The sequence below is a fragment of the Aythya fuligula genome, chromosome 1 (assembly GCF_009819795.1).
Source record: "Aythya fuligula isolate bAytFul2 chromosome 1, bAytFul2.pri, whole genome shotgun sequence".
NCBI lineage: Eukaryota > Metazoa > Chordata > Aves > Anseriformes > Anatidae > Aythya > Aythya fuligula.
Genome location: NC_045559.1, coordinates 57,254,051 through 57,276,472, shown reverse-complemented (window position 1 = coordinate 57,276,472; position 22,422 = coordinate 57,254,051). Strand labels below are relative to the sequence as shown.

General features: G+C 39.5%; 1 protein-coding gene across 2 annotated transcripts in view; it reads left to right on the top strand.

Annotated features, from left to right (window-relative positions):
• The window catches only part of RFX4 (regulatory factor X4), a 91,131-nt gene that overhangs the window by 17,212 nt on the left and 51,497 nt on the right, over positions 1-22,422 (top strand). Inside the window, exons 1-3 of one of the 2 annotated variants that reach the window (XM_032196979.1) lie at positions 1,414-1,423; positions 6,736-6,796; positions 12,366-12,489. In XM_032196979.1, the coding sequence (XP_032052870.1) occupies positions 12,424-12,489 (66 nt within the window). In that variant the 5' untranslated portion in view covers positions 1,414-1,423; positions 6,736-6,796; positions 12,366-12,423. Of the gene's footprint in view, positions 1-1,413; positions 1,424-6,735; positions 6,797-12,365; positions 12,490-22,422 lie in introns of those variants that run through there. The other variant, XM_032196972.1, reaches the window with a different exon arrangement.

Below are 22,422 nucleotides of genomic sequence, written 5' to 3'. Positions count from 1 at the left end.
ATAAGTTTATAAAACACATTTTTAATCACATCTTAAATCTCCAATGTCCCTTTTTACATTATTTGGCATTTTAACTACATTATTTTGATGTCACTGTAAAATTATGTGCCTTGCAGTAAAAAGTTTTAGATCACAGAATTTTCCATGTTGGGATCCTACTCTTTTTAGTCCAGGGGTCTCTTTTGAAAAAATATTTCTTCTGCAAAGAAAGTCTCAAAAACATGGTATTTATTCATGACTCCCAAGCTAAGGATGGTAGAAAAGAATCCTCAAAGACAATAAAATAGGTTTGTTTTCTGGTGGTGGTCTTTTTGATTTTAAAAAGAAAGGCATCAGCAGGTTGTAGTGAAAATCAAATAGAATACACTTGTTAAGTTGCATTTTATGAGAACCTGTGAGACTTATTAAATTCATTTTACCCGGTTTTATGCTACTAAGAATGTGACAGAAATAATCTGTAATGAATGAGATGTGACTTCAGATTCTTAATGGAGTCTGAATTCAGGATTTGATCCTATTGACCTTAGTGAGCTTTTCCTTAGACTCACAGTTCAAGACAATATTATCATTGCATCCTGATGGACAGTAAGAATTGGTCCTGTGTGGCTCAGCAAGTGTGACTAAGAGAAGGTATTTCAGTGGGCAGCACTGAGAAAATAGGATGGTTGTTCATTCTGTCTCATGTCACTAAAATTATGGGGTGAGTGAATATAATGAAAGGCAGCAAATCTAGAGCTGACAAAACAAATACACAAATGAATTATCCCACAATTTGTGTGCCAAATGAACTATCACATTATGTTATAGAAGCCCAAATGAGAGTTGATTTAATCTAGCTTCCTTCTTATAGCCAGCTCTTTCAACTGCTTCCTTCGCACTGATAGTAGCATTTTTGCAGTGCAGATCAGAGAATTAATCTACCTGAAATGTCATCCTTTTTTTTGGGAGCAATGGGGAATAGGCAGCGAAGAAAAAGGAAAGAAAATTAAGCCATTTACCCAACAGTAAGAATCTTTGAAATTATCACAGTAATCTGTGAAATCCAGAACAAAGTAGCAGCATCTGCTTTGCCTCGATAAGCATCATGTTATGTGGTTTCCAGACCTTGAGTTCTTTCTAACATTTCTCTAACAGTGCCCTCACAACAACCAGGAAGTTTCCAAACCTCCATGTCAGTTTTTTTCCAGCCTCTGTCATACACTTTTAAGCAGCAGGAGGTAAAATGTTGTGAGAAAACCTATGTGACCCTATTTGAATTCCTCAGAACAGTGGTCAAAATTACTGTTGTCAAGGGAGTTCCAATTTTTGTCTGCAGCCAAAAGAAGGGATCATCTATCTTTCTCTTGAACTCTTAGTTCTTGTTTGTTTGTTTTTCCTTTTCCTCTAAATACACTAGGTACTTATTGGCTGGACTCTACCAGAGGTAAATATGGATTTTGTTTTGTTTTACTTTTGTTGTTGTTGTTCTTTCTTTGTTTTGGAGGGGGCATGCATCCACTAAGGAAGACTACGAGGATATCCACTGATTTCTTGCACAGTATCATACTTACTCTCTTAGATATTTTTACAGTTCATAGGGTTTTAGGACGAGCTATAGTTTTGCTGGCCTCCTTTTCTACATGTGGAGTATAGAACCATCCAAACATTGGGCTGCAGAGGTCCTTCTTCTATGCTCCTCCTGACCTCCAGGCTTATTGAACCTGCACTGCACTGTGAAGCAATGACTTGTTGATGTGGATTCCCATTGTCTTGCTGCTTCTTGGGACACTTCTTACCCTCCTGGGACCTTTTAATGCCCTGTCCTAAACCAGCATTTTCATTCCAATATAAAAATTCTACAATAATTTTATTTCAGTTTCTGGTTTTCTAAATACTTCTCCTTCCACCACTTCTACACTCTAAATGTTAGTCAAAAGACCAACAGGAAAAGGGCATAGTGTAACCTCGTAATATTTAAAAGAAAAAAAAACTTTTCTGTATACTGTGTTGAGCAAGATTCTCCAAAAATAAAATAAAGGTGTGAAAGAATGATTCAAGGATTATGAGTTTCAACTTCAGCTTTCTGTGGGAGGAATCGTGATTCCACATGATGAAGTGGAAGGGCTGCTGGTCCAAATTTTTTGCACATTTAGAAATGTAAACGTATAGACAATTCATAAGAGGAAAAAAGATTACTACTTTTTGCACTTCAAAAAAAAGAGTTTAAAATTGGTGTTCAAACTGGTTGTTTATCCAATAGTTTCTTTTTTGTTGTTTGAAATAAACCTGTTTTTTCCCGCATTGGGAAATCTTTTTTTCCCTTTTTTTTTTTTTTTTTAAGACTAAAAGAAAATAACTGATTTTGTTGAAATTGTCCTTGTGGGAAAAATCTTTATTTCCCAATCATACCTACTCAATTATAACTATGCTCACATACTTCTCAGAGTGTTTAAAAAAAAAAAAAAAAAAGGCACAGCACTATTTCTGAAGTATAGCATACATGCTAATGAGCCTGAATCATATTTATGACTACATGGAAGTAAGTGGTAAGGCAGCTTCTTACTATCACTTAATTCGTTTTGGCAAAGGACAAAGCACTCTTGAGAACAGTCAGAGCCTGGTTTACAGGGGCTACAGAGGAAGGGGCTATTCATCTAAAAGATGTGGAACTACCTGAACTTACTGAAGGATTTTATCCAGATAAAGCTATGAATACTGTATTCGCTCCTCAGAGATTCTCTGAGATTTATACAAACCTCCCTGGAAAGTACAGGACACTTCTATCACCCCAACAGTGGAAAGCAGAGCTTTAACTCCACTTTAGTTATGACAGAGACTAATACCAACATTTTAGAAAAATGTGTACTAGTGCAGGGTCTTCACTTTGTGGATGTTTCACTTGCTGTGTTTAAAGCAGCATGCTTAAGAGGTGCTGAGTGTAGCTCCTTTGGATTTATGTCTGTGCAGTTACTTTTTGTGTGAATACCTACAGTTGTGCGTGAGGACCTGGAATTTTCCTGATGACTTCACACCCTTTTCCATTTGTCACAGGAGAATTGTTAGCTCTGTTCAAGACACTGTCTTTGACAGTGTCCTGAAGCAAGACTTTTTTAAGTGTCATTATTTCCTTTACCAAATAGGTTGGGTTTTAGATGTACTGAATTGTAAAGGCAATTGTTTCATTTTAATCTACAGTGTTGCTGCGAAGGGTTCTGATAAAATGAAGAAGAAAAAAAAAAGAGGAAACAGCATTCATTCTCTTTGTTATACAAATACATCTGGGATCAGACCTGAGTCCAGAGTTACACAAAACATTTCCTGCTCAGTAGGGAAAACATTAGTTGCCCTGCTATCAACTAAAATATAAGGAATGGAGATATTTATTGTTTATTACTACTCAATTATCTGATGAGATTATATGTTTAAACTATATAAGGCAGAATAAAATATTTTTATATGTGGTACTAAAAGTTTGTATTTCTAGGTCCCTTCCATTCTAATGCCATGTACAATTCTTTCTATATATTTAATAAAACAGTGAAAGTTTTCTAAAAATAAATATTTTATCCAAAACCTAGTGAAAATGAGAAACAATTTGGCTAACAGATGATCCATTGGCTTAAAACAAACAAACAAAAAAGTTCTGTATTCTTTTACAGAGGCTTGATTCTAGGGGAGATGCGCATTAACTATGAACATTTGAGTTGTGTTGAAAATCCAGTTGTTCACTGGGTAAATATTTTCATGGAAAATATGCTCAAATAACATTTTTCAAAAATTTCAAAGCCTATCATTCTCCTGCTTGGTATATCATAGGGCAATTATTGGAGTTTGCTGAAGAGTCTTACAGAAGGATCCCCATGAAAAAGACATACCTGAGGAGGGGGGTTAAATGGTAGTTCATAATCTTATTGTTAATTTTTCTGGTTAAAACAAATACACGTAAGGAGATGAGTATGGGTAGCTTATGGTGTCTCACACAGGTTTAGGTAAAATGCCTGCTTGCAGGTCTTAATGTGAATGAGAAATAACGGGGAGGGATGGAAGACGTGTAGAGATTCTAACATTGTATAATTTGGGTATTGATTTGATGTCTGATAGTTTGATATATGCAGGAGAAGATTAAATGGCTTTCATCTACACTAACTAGATTTAATAATGTACATTTGCATGCTAGCCCCTTTAAATCAAGAAAGGTAATCAAAGTTTTATTCCAGGTGGAGAAGGTGGGCAGCAGTGCCTCCTGGTTTCACAAGCCAGAGGCAGTTTAGGATGGCCTCACCTTAGACTGATGGTGCCAAGCACTTTTGATCTGTGTCTCCCTAGCAGTTTCCCCACCCAGGATGAGGACGGGACCCCACCACGCTGCTGACACATGGTCAGCTGCTTCAGTTGTATATCGCTGTGACATTTTTCTCCTGTAATGTCACAGGCAAGATAACACTATGGTCTGTGGAAAGGCTGCTGCAGTGACTTCTCTTACAGGAACCAGCAGCAGCCTGGTGTTTTCCTGCCACCACAGACCTGTCCCTATTTGCCAGGCCTGCCCACTCCCACAGCTGCCAGCCATAATTTTCATTACTAAAGCCGGGGGAACTCCCCCAACCAGCCAGTGTTTTACTGCCCACAACACTTTGCTGAGACAAAACTTTCCTCAGTAGTTTCCTTTCACTTTTACCTCAGGACCAGCTGGAAGACACACAGGGCATTGGCAGGCCTGGCCTGTGGGTGAAGCTGCTGCAGCCTCCATGCCTGTGGAGCTGCCGTGACTCCTCTGCATCCCCCCCCAAGCCGTGCTGCCTGTTTTAGCTGTATTTTAGGTGGGGATGCTGCAGCAAGCAGAGTGATGCAGGGCTGTGCTGCACTCTGGTCATGCCTCCTGCCCGCCCCATGGAGCCTTCCTCACCAGCTTTGGGAGCTCACCCTCCCTGATGGGTGGGAGGTAGCCCAGACAGAGGTCACTCAACCCATTTTCTGGAAAACCCTGAATGCAACCCTAAAAGCACCTTACACCACAGAGCAGGGCAGACATGGCCACCCTCTCCTCCCCAAGCCACCCCTCAGGGAAGGCACACTCTTCTTTCGGGTGTTCGTGCTGTCAGTTAAGGGTAAGAAGATCGAAGCAGTAGGTGTTGGGCGAAGGGATGGTCCCGATTATTTTATCCACCCAGTGGTTTCAATCTGTGCTGTGCAGCTGTGGCTCCCGCTAGGAGAAGGCATTTGTCCTGCCGCCGGCGAGGACAGAGGCTGTTTTCAAGCAGCCTGCGGCAGCCGTGGCCACTCGGCATTCAAGCCCTGTGTGCCGAAGGTTTGTTGCACGCAGACCGTTTGTTTAGGAAAAACAAATGAAAAACACAATTTAAAAGTGATTTGAAATGTGTATGTTGGTCCTTTGGGCTGAATAAAAGCGGGCCCCTGAAAGGCAGGGAAGGAGTGTGCGGTCCAATAATTAGAGGCCTATTGTCATGCAGATGGAGAAGAGGGGCAGCCCCCGTGTCTGTGGATAACTGTAAATCTGGATTTTCCTGACATTCAGGGCCTGGCTTCACAGGCTAAAGGACGTTCAGTTAACACAAGTTGCCCTGTATGTAATGGAAGAAGTATTGTGGCGTGAGGGCTGGAGACAGCGTTTTCTGAAGCCGGGTTTTATTTCTGTGTGCCAGTTCTTTGGGACTGCACAAAAGGCCTCCCAGAGGGCTCTGGTAGTCCGAGGGATACTCTGCCTGCCTTAAGATTCAGCGTCCTAAAGGCTGTCTTAAGCAACTTCCAAAAATTAACGGCATGAAGAAATGAATCTTGCAGTGTGGTGTACAGATGCAGTGGTTTACCTCGTTTAGGTATCAAAACTTAGTGCTTTAGTATCAAACCCTTAGTGCTTTAACTGGAGACAAAGTTGTAAAAATACCCAACTATGCTTAAAACAACAGCGTTTTCTATAGAACAGCTTTCTGAAGAAATGGATTGTGCTTCAGACTACCAGCTTACTTTTAGGAATGTTTTATATGCTTTGCAAATCACAGTTTGATAGGAATGATTCTATATGTATTTTAAAATTTTTCAAAACGACTAATGTGAACCAGCAGAAATCCAGTATTTTAAAGCAGTTTTATTTTCATTCCCTTTATTAAGCTTTTATTTAGCTTTTTGGAAAGTCAGCAAATTAAAGAGTTACACTGGGAAACAGCTAACAGGAAATAATATCAGAAAAAAAAAATCTAAAATTAAATAAACTGTTATAGAATGCTTTTAACTTTGTTTTTTATTAACTTTGTAAGTTTACAAATACTTAATGTATGTCATGCATTAAGATCACAACAGCAGATGAACCCTGTTAGGTTAAATGCCATATCTAATGTGAATGTAAGAAAAAGGCAGTTTGGATAAGGCACGTGTTCTCTTAAGGCATGTGAAAGATATTTTTTTTAATTATTATTATTATTATATTTTTTTATTCTGACATGTTGTGAGAGGTCCAAGATCCTCCCTCTTTCATATAAACTTATGCTTTCCAACGTCATCATTCCTTTACACCACTGTGCTTTTGCTGTCAGTGATGTTTGCAAGCTTTATTGCCTTAAGCAGTATTTGCAGATACTAGCTTAGGGAGCATCATTGTTTACATTGCCACGCTTTAGCCAATATTTCGGGAAAGCTTTGACACTTGAGAATATTTTTGGTCAGATAAGCCCTTACCAGTTCACAAGTGCCCGAGCGATTCCCACTGAAATTAAACAGTATTCTTTTGTTTCTTAACAGATGAGGAAAAAGAAAATAATAGAGCATCGAAACCACACTCAACTCCAGCTACTCTGCAATGGTAAGATACCTTTTAAAAAAAATCAAGACGCTGGTGTTTTTCCCTACCCTTTTTTCCATGAGAAGTGGATAGAGATCTTGGACATCTTAGAAAGTTCTAAAGATACTTTCACTGTATGTATATAAACTGCTCATTAGCATCCCATATAACATTTCTCAGCAAATGTCTTACTTCTATGAGATTTGTTTAAACATAGGAAAATTCTGATACAGTTTAGAAAATCTCGTTGATGTATTTGTTTGCCACCTTGCCAGCTGGTGATTTGTGGTTTGTTGTTTTTGTTATACTTATTCCACAAAAAAAGAAGACTAATACTGAGAATTTTGTTCAAGAAATAAATGACTGATTCAGTGTGATGAAGCCACCTTTACTGACTTTTTTAATAACACATCTGAAATTTAATATCAAAGATAACAAAAGAAGACAGTTTGAGGTTTTATGGATTTGTCAAAATCCTTTTACAAATTTACTGAGCATTTAAAAAGATGGGTGATTAGGAAGAGAGAAGGAGAGGGAGAGGATTAGAAGAGGAAAATTTGTGAGTCAGTCTACTGTGCTATGGAAAATGAACACATGCAGTTTGCTATAATTTACAGAAGTATTTTTAGCTGTACAATCTGTAACATTGCACATAGTTCTGACATCTTTTTCCATAGATCATCTCTTAAACTTTTGGTGACTTTTCACTTTGTTTAGGTTTTTAATTCTGGTTTAGCTTTCTTAGTATTGCAAGTGATTAAACAGCTTCCAGGAGGTTCCTTGTATCTGGCAGAACGGAGCTCTGTTACAGAGAAATCTGCCAAGCCTCAGAGCATGTTATGTGCAGCCCCATACTACTTAGCTTGCTTTGAATCTTTTGAATAAAAGCCTTTGCTTCACCTGTAAGTAGTTCTCTTAGTTTTTTGTTTGTTTGTTTTGTTTTGTTTGTTTTTGTTTTTTGATTAAAAAATATATATTTGGGGCAAAAAATGTTTGCTTTTTTATTTTTTTAAATACAATGTTAGCAAAATGTTTTTTTTTTGATTCTGTCAGCCCCTTGGGAAACTTAAGTGAATAAACATGAAAGAATAATCCATTCAGTTAAGGATATTCAAATAACTTAATGTATCATCTCTTTAAAGTTGATCAGTTAAATTTTTGATTAAAAAAAACAACAACAAACTGTAGGATTCAGAATGTTGTTGCAAGTATTCAGTGTTCTTTTGTGCTAAAGTTGCAGATGCTTCCAGTACAAATACTGAGATATGCAAATATAAATAAAAAAAAAATTAGTTCTGAGCCATCGCTTCTTTGTACATTTTTATGCCACCAAACTGCTATTTTTCAGAGGTTCAAGAAATGTGAATGTAAGAGGAGAGTGACTACTGAGAAAAAATATATTAAAATAATAGTCAAATGTCATAGGTGCATTTTATTATTTTCTATTATTCACCCAAACAACTCCAATACAGTTCAAACAAGATAAGAAAGATCAATCTAGTTAAAATGAAATAGCAGACAGGACTTTCCAGGCCCAAATTCAGAATAGTGTTTATTTTGCAGTAGAGTCAGTTAAGAGTCTTTTCCACGGGAGCAAATAGCATAGTAGCCAAGAAGTCAGAGTTAATTAGAACATGCCAGTGATACTGTTCCCAAAAGAAAACATGCAAATACTGTAAACAGTCTTTTGCCAAATACTTTCAAGCTTCCTCAGTCATAAAGGTTAGTAAATCCCTAAACTCCTGGGATATTGAGCCCTGCTGGAATGCAGTGTGCACGCTAGTATTCATTCAGTGAGTGTTTGCAATAGAATACTAGATTTCTGGGGGGGCAAAAGGCTGCTTACATCATCTTTTCTTTTTCCCTTACTAGTGGATTGGCTTACGACCTGTCTGTTATGTCCTGTCTGTGTTACATTTCTTACACCTTTAGGTTTAGACCTTTTCCCTTTTGAGTCTTCTGGAGCATCTGCAATTTCTCCCATTCGATTTTCCATCCAAAAATAAAACAGAAAGCAATGAAAACATTTTCAAGTTTAATTTCTTTAGCTGGTGTTAAACTGAATTATATGATATGCTCATTTATCAATCGACCTACAGGTAGTAGTTTGCCAGCTTAGTAGCTGTACCACAGAACAGTTTTCTCATGGTTTCTATACGGTTTTCTGCCTCCGTACTGCAGCTTTGAATTGGTGTTGCCTGGAGAAACTCTGCTACTGCGTTTGATACACTAAATAAAATCAGAAGCTCAAACATTGTGATCAAAGTGCTATAAAGTAGGAAGCTTGCTTTGTGTGAAGATGTCGAGTTTCCACTCTTCTGGAAAACCAGACACATTAGCATCAGGTTATTTGTACTGTGGTGGCACCTAGCAACCCATGAGTTGGTAAATTATTGTGGTCAGCACTGTACAAAAGCTGCACTGAGTGCTTTCTGTAGATTTGGCTTTACTTGTTTGACAGTTCTGCCTGCTCAGGACTCTGACCAAGTTTTTGCACAGTCAAGAAAGACAAAAGATGAAATTTACTTGAATATCCCTTGGGTGTCCCACCCTCTTTCAGGAACCTCTGGGCAAGATTCAAGTGATCGAAGTGGTGAGGTAAATTACTGACCAGATTTCAGGGTAAGGTACAGAATTTGCCTTTTTCTGGCAAACGGAAGCATGACATTTGTCTCCTTTGTCTGGTGTCTGCCAGGATAGAGTATGTTACATTTTTTTCTATGAGATGCTACCATCATTTTTAGGTAAATGAAGGCAAGGAGCAGTGGAGAACACAAACAGAGGAAATGTCAGTAGCAAAGAAAAAGAGGAGAAGGAAAGTAGCAGGGAAAGTGAAACAAGACATAAGGGAAAAATGTGACTTGGTCCATATTGCCATTGCTTCTATTACTTCTATTAGTTATTTCTTGTTGGACATCTTACTGAAAAGAGTGAACACCAATCCCATGGGGATCTATCCTTGATGCTTATGCCTCTTCAAAGGAGAAGGTACATTGAATACTATAAATGAGGAGTAGCTGAAGATGGCAGAAGCGTGTCTGTATGACTGTCAGCCTGGCTAAATATCCTTTGCCTGGAAATAGGAATGAGGACGGTTGTTGTTTTTTTTTTAGTTGTTTAGTTTATTTTTGTTGTTGTTGTTGTTTAGTTTCATTGATGACACAAAACGAATGGAAAGGCCAGGTAAATGTAGCATTATTGCAAAATACATAATAATTAGGGAACCTACACCAGCCTGCGTTAAGGTGTGAATATACAAATAGTTAGTATCCTGTACTCATCCCTTATTCCTGTGTTCATTATTATCTGTAAAGCTACAGCTTGCTAGACACTTGGCTCTAAAATGTTTGTGATTAATCCTCTGGTGAGCTGGTTGATGAAACTGTAAGTGTGAAACTTCATTTTACCTCAGTTTGGGGTGAGTGTGCGTGTGTGTGTGTGTGTGTGTGAATGTCTAATCTTTCAAAGTATTATTCAGTGACCCTAAGTCCGTACAGTTTGGTTTCTTACAGTATAGGTGCTCTGAATAGTAGCAGTGTTGTGAAGATGAAGTCAACAAAACATTTTTTTTTTCTTCAACATGCCTAAAGTTAAGTAAAAAAGAGAAAAGTAAATCACTGCTAGTTGATGGATTCTCCCAAGATAAGTAGTTTCACAGAAATAATTATAGTGCATCAAAATTAATCTGTTCTAGGGTCCTTTGTGCAATTAGCGTTGGTAACATCACCGTTGTTCTGTTGCCTTCATATCTAAAAATAAGTCTAACAATTAACACCCTGGACATGACTCTGCTATAGAACAATCTCATTTAATCTAGAAGTATATAAGTATAAAGGGGAAAAGAGTAATGGGGACAGATGAAATTGTCATTCCTGTAGGAGGATTAGGGTTTTATTGCTATACGATAGTGGTACAAAAGGTCTCAATTTGAACTACCAGATTTCACAGGGCTTTATTAGGATATTTAAAATGTTATATATACATTATTTCTGATAGTGATTTGTTAGGTAGAAGGTTGAGTTCATTATCTTTCTACAGCACTGTAGAATGAAGCTGAATTCAAAACATGATAAAGTTGTTAAATAAAAGACAGGAAAATAAAAGAAGTGGAGCAAGATGGTTTTTTTGATCATTAAAAAAAAGTTCAGGTATAATGGAGCATTGTTCAGTGTCAGACTAATGACTCTCTGTGAAAGAGAGGAGAAAAAGGGAAAAATTCATCAGATATGAACAGAAATAATTAACTGCTTTTCTTTCTGTCCTGTCTTGGTCACGGAAGCTGACATTCCAATTAGCAGCTATAGTATACAAACGAACTCTCCAGGTTTTGAAAGAAGGTTTTGTTAAAGCACTATGAATTTGAGGAAAGATGCCGTGATGATATTCCTGTAGAAACCAAGGAAGAATAGATGTTGCCCATACAAACTGATTCCATTCATCTAGCCAGATATCTTATTAAAATAGTTTGCAGTCACGAGTGATCATGATAACTGAAATGGAGGAAGGGTAGGTCTTGGAAAAGGCAATGAAAGAGAAAAACTTGATATTTGGAACAGTATTGTACAGCTATCAAATCCAAGGGGACTGTTTACTGTAAAAATTGGAGTTTTCTGAGAATATATGACTTTTCTAAGATGTTTAAGAGGAAGTTGCACACACCTTCTTCTCCCAGACAGCAAGGCAGATGAGCACACTTGTAACTTAAAAGCTCGAGTGATACCATGGGTGACAAGGTTATGGTTTTAAAGTTAGGTGTGTACATAAATAGCTCTTGAAATTGTTTGGGTCAGCAATCAGAAGAAAAAAAAAATCAAAGGAATTCATCTTGTAATCTATAGATTTATGATGAGTGCTATTTCAAATTTTACACGTGAAGCATATACCTATACATGTATTTGACGCATATTGAAAAAAAGTTATAGTTGTGTGTTTGCATGTGGGAATGAATGATAACCATTTCTACAAGGCAGAGGAGGATGTTATTTCACTATTGCATTCAGCAGATCATAGATTCTTGTTTTTTCTCACTTTGATAATCAACGATAATGAGAAAACACTGTAGAGACACAATTTTGTGCATATTCTTCACTATTTACAAGTAACTTTCTTCAGCCACGTATGCTTCCTCCAGGTAAGGATTTGGCAGCTGGACACGAGTGAAAAGAGTGTCACGAACCAATTGTGACCTGTCCTGTAAAGATGAGAGATTGCTGCCCCTCAGTGAATGTTGTTGTTCAATAATTGTACTTACATTCGTTTACTGCTACATGCTTTCAGGGTATAACAGATTACTAGTTTATTTTTTTCCAGAAAATAGCATGTTGGGGCGTAGTTACAGTCCAATATCCCGTTGTGTTAATCTTCACTTGCCTCTGAGAACTCACAATCTACATATTTGAATAGCAAGCACCAGCCCAAGCAAGCAAGCTTTATGGCAGAGAATTGGAAGGAACTCTTAAGAACAGAGCAGTGAAAATTTAGTAGACAAGCAGAAGCTGTAGAGTTTGGTCTTAGAGATACAGCTTTGCACACCATTAACTGTACATCCAACATACTTGCAGTTTTCTCTGTTTGATATTTGCTTTTTAAGGCTGGAGGAGAACTATGAGATTGCAGAAGGTGTTTGCATTCCTCGAAGTGCTCTCTACATGCATTACTTGGACTTCTGTGAGAAAAATGACACGCAACCTGTTAATGCCGCCAGCTTTGGGAAGGTGAGTCTAATCGGCAGTGTGGTGCCTTGAGCTCTCATCTGGTTCAGGTGAGTTTGGATCATTGAAAAATATCAAATCAGCATTTACTGCTAGAGATAGAGGTTTATGAACGGAACATCTTGTGTATCCAGGTTTTAAGAAACAGGCTAAGGTTTTAAGCATGTGGAAGGTTGGAATCATTTCTCATCATGACTAAGCTGCAGAGTGCATTAATTTTTTTCATTATTTCAGTGTTGCTGTTGTCAGACTGTCTCGCAGTGACATAGTATACAACATCAGTAGCTTGGAAGTCAAGCACAAGTGTTAAGCATTGTGACCTATAGTGCTTTGATAAATATATATATATATATTTAAAAACAGAAGTGTCAGATATCAATCATTTAGTTCTAGGCTTGTTTATGCCATTCTTGCAAGCATGGCATGGAGATCCTTGAGTTAAGGATGTCAGCACACACTGGCAAATCCACAATGGAGTACAATCCCTCCAGATGTGCAGGTCCAGAAAGCATCCCATGGTGTTTGTGTGGCACTGCAAATGCAGGGTGCCCAATTATCTTTGTAATTCCTTGTGCTTCCACTTTCCAGGCCAGCTTTAGTAAGAGCCCCTGTGGTTATTTCCAGACTTACAGTGGAGACGCACTCTTTGCACAGGTGCTACCATCCATTATCCAGATGTGAGCAGTAAAGGTTTATGCTACCACATACTAGTGGGTGGCTAAAGGTGTTACACAAAATTCTTATTTTGGAATTTCTGATCAGATGATGTTTTCCTCTCAGTGAGAAATAGGATGATAATTTTGAAAATTTTAATTTTATTTAAAGCTAAATTTATGCTCTAGAATTTGTCACCGGTCCTTAAAACTTGTAGGCTCTGAAAAAAAAAAATGTAGTTTGTCACTCTTTTTGAAATGCTTGCAAGTGTAAATCTGAAGCCGATTGTCCTATAGGCTATTCTCTTCTTGTGTTTGCAACATTTATTCTATAGAAGTGCTGGGTATTCAAAGAGTAGAAAATATTCCTAGGGTAAGTGCCTCTGTAAAGAGTAGGTGAAGGAGAAGAATGTACTTAATGAGGTGTCATTTTCTCTAGTGCATCTTTATGTAGGCAGTTTAGCAAGGCAAGTAAAATGCACCATGTTTTAACATCACAATGTTTGTCATGCCACAAAGACCTGCGTAGCTCATTGGATTCCGTGTTAGGTTTCTGTTTAAATATACTGCATATGTATGAAAGTGTTCATTTTATATATTATTGCTACCAAGTGGCTAAGTATAGTGGCAACATGTCGTTTTGGAAGAGTGAGAACAAGAAACAGATTTCATGCAAACTAACACATTTGGTTAGTGGGTAAAATTTACGCGATGCTACTTTTGCTGCTACTGAAATCTTCTACAAATTTTAAGGGATAAACACTCTGGAATTATTTCAGCAAAACATAATTTCACCAGGGACTCCATCAGTTTTCAATATGCAGCAGTCTTGTCATGCTGTATATTACTCTCTCCTCCTTTTTGCCTGCCCTTTTACACGTCTACCTGTTCATCAGTAGGGTCGTCTTGGCCTAGCAGGGCAGATACAGTGTCTTCCATCCAAAATCATGGTGTTCCTTTTTTTTTTTTTTTATGTGCTGTGTTACAAGTGTTTTCCACTCGGTTGCAATAAAGTTAGTTCTGACCAGTGATCCATGAAGTTTTTCTCCCCTTTTTGTGGAGATGAACCCTTACTGAAACCTCCCAGCATTGTCCTGAAATAGCGTTTTGTGTGGCCATTGCTTATGGTTATGAAAACTGAGGCTTCTGTATAGGTGTGTCCAGGAACCTCAGACAACACTGACATGAATTTTGAAGTAAAATGGGCTTCTGCATGTGCAGAGCTCAGAGCAGACCCCAGTGATTCTGTCAGACCTGTTATTGCTAAGAAAAACGTCCTGCACAGTCATGAAGGTCTGCAAGGTACGCACCCACCGTTCAGTCAGTAACTTGCAGTCAGATTCTCTTTAGGAGTAGGTACACAAAAGAAGTTTTAACCAACCAAGCTGTTATCATGTGGCTTAAATAACGTATGGGCAATGTGTGCTGCACAAATGCCTTGGAGGCAGTGCAGTGAAATAGGTGCTATTTGAGGGCTTCCGCACTTAGCTCCCGAAACAGAGACCCCAGACATGTTTGTCCTCATTGGGAATCATCAAGAGCCCTGCAGCTGTCATCTTCTCCAGAGAAAGGGGTTAGTTGTTCTGTGAAATTGTAGACAGTTCGCCTTTCAATGGACCACATTAAATTTATGATTCATCTTTGAACTTTAGCTCTGTGGGCAATGTTAAACATTTAGGCTTTTTCTTCAACAGACTGGTAGTTTTCAGAAACAGACATGGAGTTCAGCACATTAAGAATCTGTAATAAGTAACATCCTAATGCGTTGTTACTTGTCAGCTACATCTGAATTAACACGAGCGTTAATTTCACTTTTAAAGATACCACTTGAGACGAGAAGCTTGCCTGGAAATTATTTCTCCAGATTAAGGTTTGTAGACAGTGCTTCAGCCCCTGGCTGCTGCTTAACCCTGATGTAAGTGAAATATATCCACAACGAAGCATAGAAGAGAGAACAGACAAATTGTTCCTGAACAGCTGAGCTAATGGACCTTGTTTCCTACCATTGCCTATGTTCCCTAAATCCATAGCTGTACCTAAATCTTCTCTAATATCTCCATGTTTCCATGCAGTGCTTTCAATTATTTCCAGGTCCCAGTCAATGTATGTACTGCACCTTCTTTCTATGTTATTTTTAGATTCCCTCAAGTCTGTCTGTCTGTGTTTCTGTCTTTCTCTCCTCCCCATGCTCAGACAGCTGGGTAAGAAGGCAGCACATGGGGTGGCTGGCTGAGAGCAACAGAAGTGGTGACTTGCCTTGTACTCGTGGTTGTACAGTAAGGCAGTGCCAAGTGGCTCACCTACAGGCTCAGCTTTCTTCCCTGTCTTGTCTTCAGCCTTCACTGTGCACACCCTGCTATCTGGCCAGTGTTTTCTGCTTAACCTCTAGGACATGGACTGGACCACAGGCATTTGGTAATATTGGATTAGTGAAACGAAAATTGCCCTGGGGAATGGCGGGGTGGAAATATTAGCAGAGAGACAGCAATATCTCACAGGCTGTTTCCTGAGGAAACCAGGCTAACAGCAAGGAAATGAATAAGAAAAGGAAAGAACAGAATTACTTTGTAAATAAACACCTTTAAGAAAGCAAGCTACACTCCCAAGTCCCTTTACTATAAAACAAGGAAGAGTAATGGTTATTGATGTGATATATTATTATATGGTAAAGGCAGCCGTAACTTTAGTAAGTTAGCCAAGTTTTTAGTTCTTTACTCAACCAAATAATGTGTGAAAATGACAGGCAGTTTTGTACTTACTACCATTTCCCAGTCTGCCAATAGCGACATTACCTAGTTTATTATTGCAGAGGTTTTTACTGCCTGGAAAATATAGGACTGAGCACACTTACCCACACGCTTTAACTGAACAGTGACTAGGGAGGGCCCTGTGTTAGTTTGCTGATTGCAGCTTGGTACCAGCAAATGAAGACTCCAGTGGTAAACTTCTGCTCTTACTGTAGGCAGTGGCAAAACCATATTGTGTTCAACAAGACCTTGATCTCACCCCAGAGTAAAGCAAAGTAAAGCTGCTCCATGAGGCCAGTGAGAAGACAGGGAAGTAAAGGGAGGAAGGACAGGAATGACATGGAGCTCCTACAGTAAAGTGTTGCATATGAGAAAAACCTTTCCCACAGTGAAAGCCCTAATGCTACTTAAAAAAGAGAGCAGCCTTCAGCCATGTGCCACAGATGCCTCTGGCTCTGCTCCGGGACCCAGTGGCCTCAGAGAGAGGAGCTTAGGATGTTTCCAAATGGAAGTTCTCCACTGCCTGTAGCAGGGAGGGCTGAGCGGGTGTGTGTTTTGTTTATAGTAAAATATTAGTGGCAGTTAACACACTGGGCTAGGAGCTACCCAGTAATTGTGTGAGGATTGGTTGTGTGAGGCTTGGTGGCTCTGTCCTCGCTGAACCAAGGCACCGGGGTGGCAGGTCCCGAGGCTTCTCTTTCACTTTTATCTCCTCAGCCAGCAGTGTTTTTTGTTTCTTTTGTGACCCTGGGTGACCCCCTCCTATTTTTGTCAATTGAGCCCTTTGAAGATGTAATCTTCCTCTTCCACACCTGTTTCCCCGTCCTCTAAGTCCTCAGTTGACCAATTCGCATTTACTGTGTAGTGCTGTCACCTCCAGTACCCTGCTAATTTCTCATACAGAGCACTTAGGAAAGCTTGGTTTGCTCATGATGCAAACTCTTTGCATCCTTATGGAGTTCTTCCCACAACTCCCATATGCCCCCTGGAGGTTAAATGCTTTCCTCTTTTCTCTCTTTTATTTTTTTGGTTAGGAAAGATCTTTTACATTTTTGAATAATATTTCTACTTTGCAAAAAAAAAAAAAAAAAAGTCTGAGACACAGTTATACTAGGAAAGAAAAGTTTTATTCCAATATAGTTTGCACTTCAAGCTGCACCAGCCAGAGCCTTCTCTTATCACTATGCACTGTCTCTATGCCCCAAAGTTTTGCCAGCAGCACTGTTCCTCCAAGCATGATTAACATAGGTTGGATTTACAGTTTCGTCCTAGCATAGTGTCTGTTGACTCTTAAAAAGGACAGACAAGTTAGCATCGTTGAAACCTCTTTGATAACGACACTGCAATGTGATTGCATTCTGTACCACGTACACCTGGGAATTGCCTGCCATGCAAAGGAGATACATCTCCTGCAGATGTATTTTTTCCCTATGCTCTCAATTTGCTTCCTAGTAGCCTCAATGGTAAGTGTATAGCAATGCCAAATTTACTTTAGTGCTCTTTTCTGTTAGTCTAAAATAGCAAGTGCTTTATTATGGACAAGTCCTACGTATGGAATGGGTTTTTTATTAGGCTTTTTCAAGTTAATATAGAAAAGAAAAACGGAGCTGGGGAAAAATCAATCTGAAGTTGAGGATGTGGTTTCTGTTATTGCATTAAAGGACCATACCAGTCTGTCAGCGCCATCTGAGCAATCTCTGCTTTTCCTTCATCTCTTTTTAACAGCAAATGTGCCTGACTGAAGGACAGTTCGTACCAGTATGACATTTCTCCCTAATTCCACATCTTGTAGGTCAGCCTTCATAGAGAAGTCCATAATAACCATGGCAGCTAGTGGTCATACTGGCGCGGGGAAGGGTGGTCCCACAGTGTACTAGGAAAGCTCTTTGTCCCCCAGTGCTGCTTTACAGATCCCTTGTTATTCCTGCAGCTTGCTGTCTATTGCCTTTTTCTCCTTGAGCCTGTGGAGCAAGAAAACCAGCAAGGACACCTCCGTTTCATTAGAGAGGCTTTCTCTTTCCCAAAGATTTGCCCTCTGGAAAAGGCATTTTTACAGGCTTTGCCACTTGAAGCGTCTGGCTTCCACTCAGACCTTGGGCATGAAGCGGAGTGGCCTCGGGGCTGCTTTACCTCATGCCTTGTCAGCACGTCCCAGAGGCAGTTCGTACAGCACGGGGTCTGCCAGAGTGCAGGGATGCTGGCGCTCAGCCTTTTCCCACAGATACGCTGGGCGTGATGGCAGGAAGCACGCTGGCACCAGGAAAGAGCAGGGGGAGTTGTGCAGGGTTTTAGGTCTGCTTGGCTTCAGCAAACCAGCACGGAAAGTGGCTGCGGCTCAGTTCGGCGTCTGAGGCAGAGCATTCGGTGCTCGCAGCTTTGTTGGAACGCAGCAAGCTGTTTGATCGTGCCTTAGGCTGCACTCCATCTGGCCGGGGGAGCTGCTGAAGGAGGATATTGTTGGATGTGGATGAATTTGAGCTGAGGTCTCCCAAGCTTCGCTAAAGGGTCCGGTTCAGATGGAGTTCCTCGTGGAGTCTAATCTCCGCAGCAGGCGGAATTGGGCATGGGCATTAGAAAAAGTGCCAACAGCCTTGTCTGACTTGCTTTGCAATATCAGTTGAGATGTATCAGGGCTAGAAGTAAGATCTTACCCTACAGCTAGGCCATGGCTCATTCCATAAAATGATGAAAGTGAGTGTAGAGAAATGGGAAGGTTACTGAATCTAAACCAACCATGGATGTGGGGTGGAGCATATTAAACCTGTATCTACACTATGCTCTTCCCTCTAGGGTTATGCAAGTAAGTGAGCAAGGAGTAGGGTATAGACACAGTCATGCTGCTTCTCCTGTTCTTCACACAGCTTGGTGGATTTGGGGAACAGGAATTGTACTTTGTAATGGACTGGCTTGATCATGCATTTTTTTACGAGTGGGACAAAACCTATTCTGACCTTTTACTCAAGGTAATGTGCTGTCAAGCCAGCACCAAGCCACCTTTGATCCAAAAGGTACCTTTTAGCACGAGTGTTAATAATAACAGATACAGAACAGGGTTTTTAAAAGCACTGAAGCAGATGGGGAAACCCCAAAATGATCCAGCCAGAGCAGTAACAGGTCAGAGATGAATGACCCTGAAAATTCGACACCATATAAGATTTAGGACATCAGGATTGTTTATGTTTGACAGCACTGAAAACAAGGAAAACATAGCTGTGTGGGGGTATAATTACATTTGTCATCACTTCTTACTTTCCTCCTGCCACAGCAAAGAAGTTTAAATCTGAAACACTACAATAAATGTGGATAAATAAACCCATATCTTCTGTCCCTGACTTCATAGAAGCAATGCATGCCCTCTAGATAGGGGATTAGAAACCAGCATTGATGTAAATAGAGCCAGGCTTTTTTTATAAGGAGTTGTTATCTAGAACTCCTCAGAGTTCTGGGTCCTGGAGCCTGGAGTCAGTTTCTCATTCTGGCAGCATTCAAATGCTGTGATGCAACTTAATTTGATTTTATTTCATTACCCTGGGAAGTTCTAGAAGCACGCCTAGAATTATTTCAAACAGAAAGGGACAAGAGTCGTAAAGAATAATGTCCCTCTAGATCAGATGCACAAACAAAATGAACATAAAGTCTTCCTCTGTCTATTGCCCCCAGAGGAAAATTTAACATTTTCTTACAGGGAGAGAGGAAAAAAAGATTTCAAAAGTTTTCTGACATCGCTGGTTTCTTACATGCTTATTCATTAGCATGAAGACAAATGCATGAGATGCTTTTTTCCCCCCTCCCTTTGATTTGTTTTGGGATGTCATCTCATTAAAAAAAATAGTAGAAACAAAGTTCAGTTTGGTAGTGAATCAAATAACCAATGATGGGTCATAATTTAGGAATGAAGGCATAATAGACAATGCACTTCTCATTTGAAAGCTGAGGCTGTCTGCTCATGTTTGAATCCCAGTGCTAGAGTTATGGGGATAGGTGTGATGGCAGAAATCTCAGCTGGCAGTAAGCAGGATGAAGGAACGCGCCTGTGCAGCTGTTTGCTGGTAACAGGACAGCTCCTGCAGTTAGCCATGGCTAGGGCTCAATGGTTGTGTGGGCTACGATACAGACCTTTACAGAGGAAGTGCATTTTTCTAGTTGTTGCTAATAAAGCATTCTCTCTGTTTCACGTGGCTGCTTCAGTAATTTATTTCACTTTTGTTCCACTATTTTAAGAATGACCAAAAATACAAGTAAATTGGTATCTCATTCAAGTTTATTTAGACACCTACGTTTAAAAGGCCAAAATGTGGTAAAAATCCTGTTAGCTCTGAGTTCAGTGCAGTATATGTTGAATGTTTTACTACCAGCACTATAATTTCAATGTGAGAGAATGATAGGAGATGACCCTTTCCTGCATTCACTTTGGCTGCTGCATACATTCAGAGTGGAACAGGTACGGCCTGTCAGAAATAACAAGGATCCCTCGTGTTCGTCCTGTGCCATGCATCAGGATTATCTGCAAAAGGGTTAAACAAACGCAGACCTGGGTCTAGGAGTCCACTGGAAAGGTATAAACTCTATATGTGGTGTTTTATGATGTAATGAGTTCTGTCTGGCTCTTATCTATATAGCAGGCAATCACCAAGAGAACTATGAAGTTGAAAGAAGATAAAGCAGTTCTTAATATATATGTATATATATTTAACCAAGAAAATCATACAAGATCTTCTATAGGCAGAAGGTGAGAAAGGGTCTTAAGCAGGGCACAGAGGAAAGAAAGGGAGAAAAGAACTGAAGTTTAGTAACTGAGAAAGAAATTGAAGGAGCAGTGGTTTCTGAGGTTAGTATAGTAGGGGCAGGAATATTTGCATGTGAAACTGCTGCTGTGCATCTGTCTCAAAAACAAAAAGCCAAGTAGCATAAAGGAGTGCATAGAAGTCAAAATTGCCACATAATTTTGATGGAATATTACTTGGAAAATATAAAGCCTACATCCCCTTACTCAGCAGATTTCATAAGCAGCTGGATTTGTGGTAAATTTGGAGAAGCGCGGGATGAAATTTCAGTTCCATTGAGGGACAATCGTAAAAGTCCCGTTCACTCCAAAATTCCCTTGGACACCACCCATGAGATCTTTTTACCACTGCTTCTGTTGAGAAGCCAGCCCTGCTGTGAGAACAGGGACGGGGCTCCATTCAGAGGGAGGTCTGAACTGCATGGTCAGGTCTTGCTTCATTTCTGCTTATGCAACCCCACTGCAGTGATGAAAGGAAAAGAATCCGACTTGGTTTTCGGATCTAACCTGAATTTTTATGTCTGATATCTAGGAATGCTCTTCCCCCATCTCCTTTCAGATATAAAATTAATTCATTTTCTCTGTAGTCAATAAAGACGCAACAAAAATATGGTGTTTTTTACAGGGAGGCTTTTCAGGCTGAAAACACAATTTAAAAACAACTTTTTGGACTCTTTTTCCACTTATTTCAGTGCACAGTGAACTCCACTTTGTCCTTCTGCTCTGAATTCCTCTTTCCTTTCAGGGAAATCTCATTGCCTTTGGCAATATCATTGCATAAGCATTCACATAAGTGTAGACAAATATAAGCATTTATATTTAACAGCTAGTTCATTCCTTACTTGACTTGTTTCATTCCAAGCACAAACACAAATACTGATGCTCATGTGTACAGGCACCCAAGCATGAGTACGCCATGCTATACATAGCTTATGCATTAGATCAAAGAGTCCTGATGTTTTCTTTCAGAGGTTTGCTAGATTTTCTTTTGTAAATTAGTAGTAAAGAATATTTCAAGAGATGCATACTTTTGGCTGTATCCCGAAAGGTGTACCTCATTGTTTAAACATGTTGGGTTTAAAAAAGAAACAAAGAAAAGAAAAAGGATCATCTGATTGACTGCTCTGTTATTCTCCTTTCCTGATCACCTCTGCCCTGGTATGTAGAAATTGGCTGATTTATTTAAATCCCAGGAACTCCCATGGCATATGGTTCATAAAGTAGCATTTACAGTGTGCATTGTAACACTTCATCACTACTAGACACACTTTGAAAGTAATACGTGTTCATATTGCTCCAAAAAGAAAAATTAAGCTAAAAGTAAATCTAATATTAAGATTTACTTTTGAGTCTACTGCTGTAAAATCGACTTTAGGAGAGGAATGGAATTTTCTGAATGACAACTGCTACCAAAAAAAAAAAATCCCCTAACCCAAAAAGCCATCCTCAGAAAGTAGTTCTTCAACACTGCCTTTTTTCCCACAGCCTTGTGGAGCCCCCAACCCTGTCTGCAGAAAATGAAAGAGAGAGGGGTGGGATTAATGTGTAATTAAAGGGAATTTGGAAGGCTGAGATGTTGCGGAATGTTAGATCAGTAGCTGGAACAGCATGTGGTGTTCTTTAGGCAGGCTTCATTGAATCCATACAAAAAAAGAAAGAAGGGCTGCTTGCCTGTCTGCTCATTTATCAAACAGCTAGGCTGAACTTTCACAGCTCCACAAAAGTGTTTTACTGTTTGCTGAAGTTTTGCTCC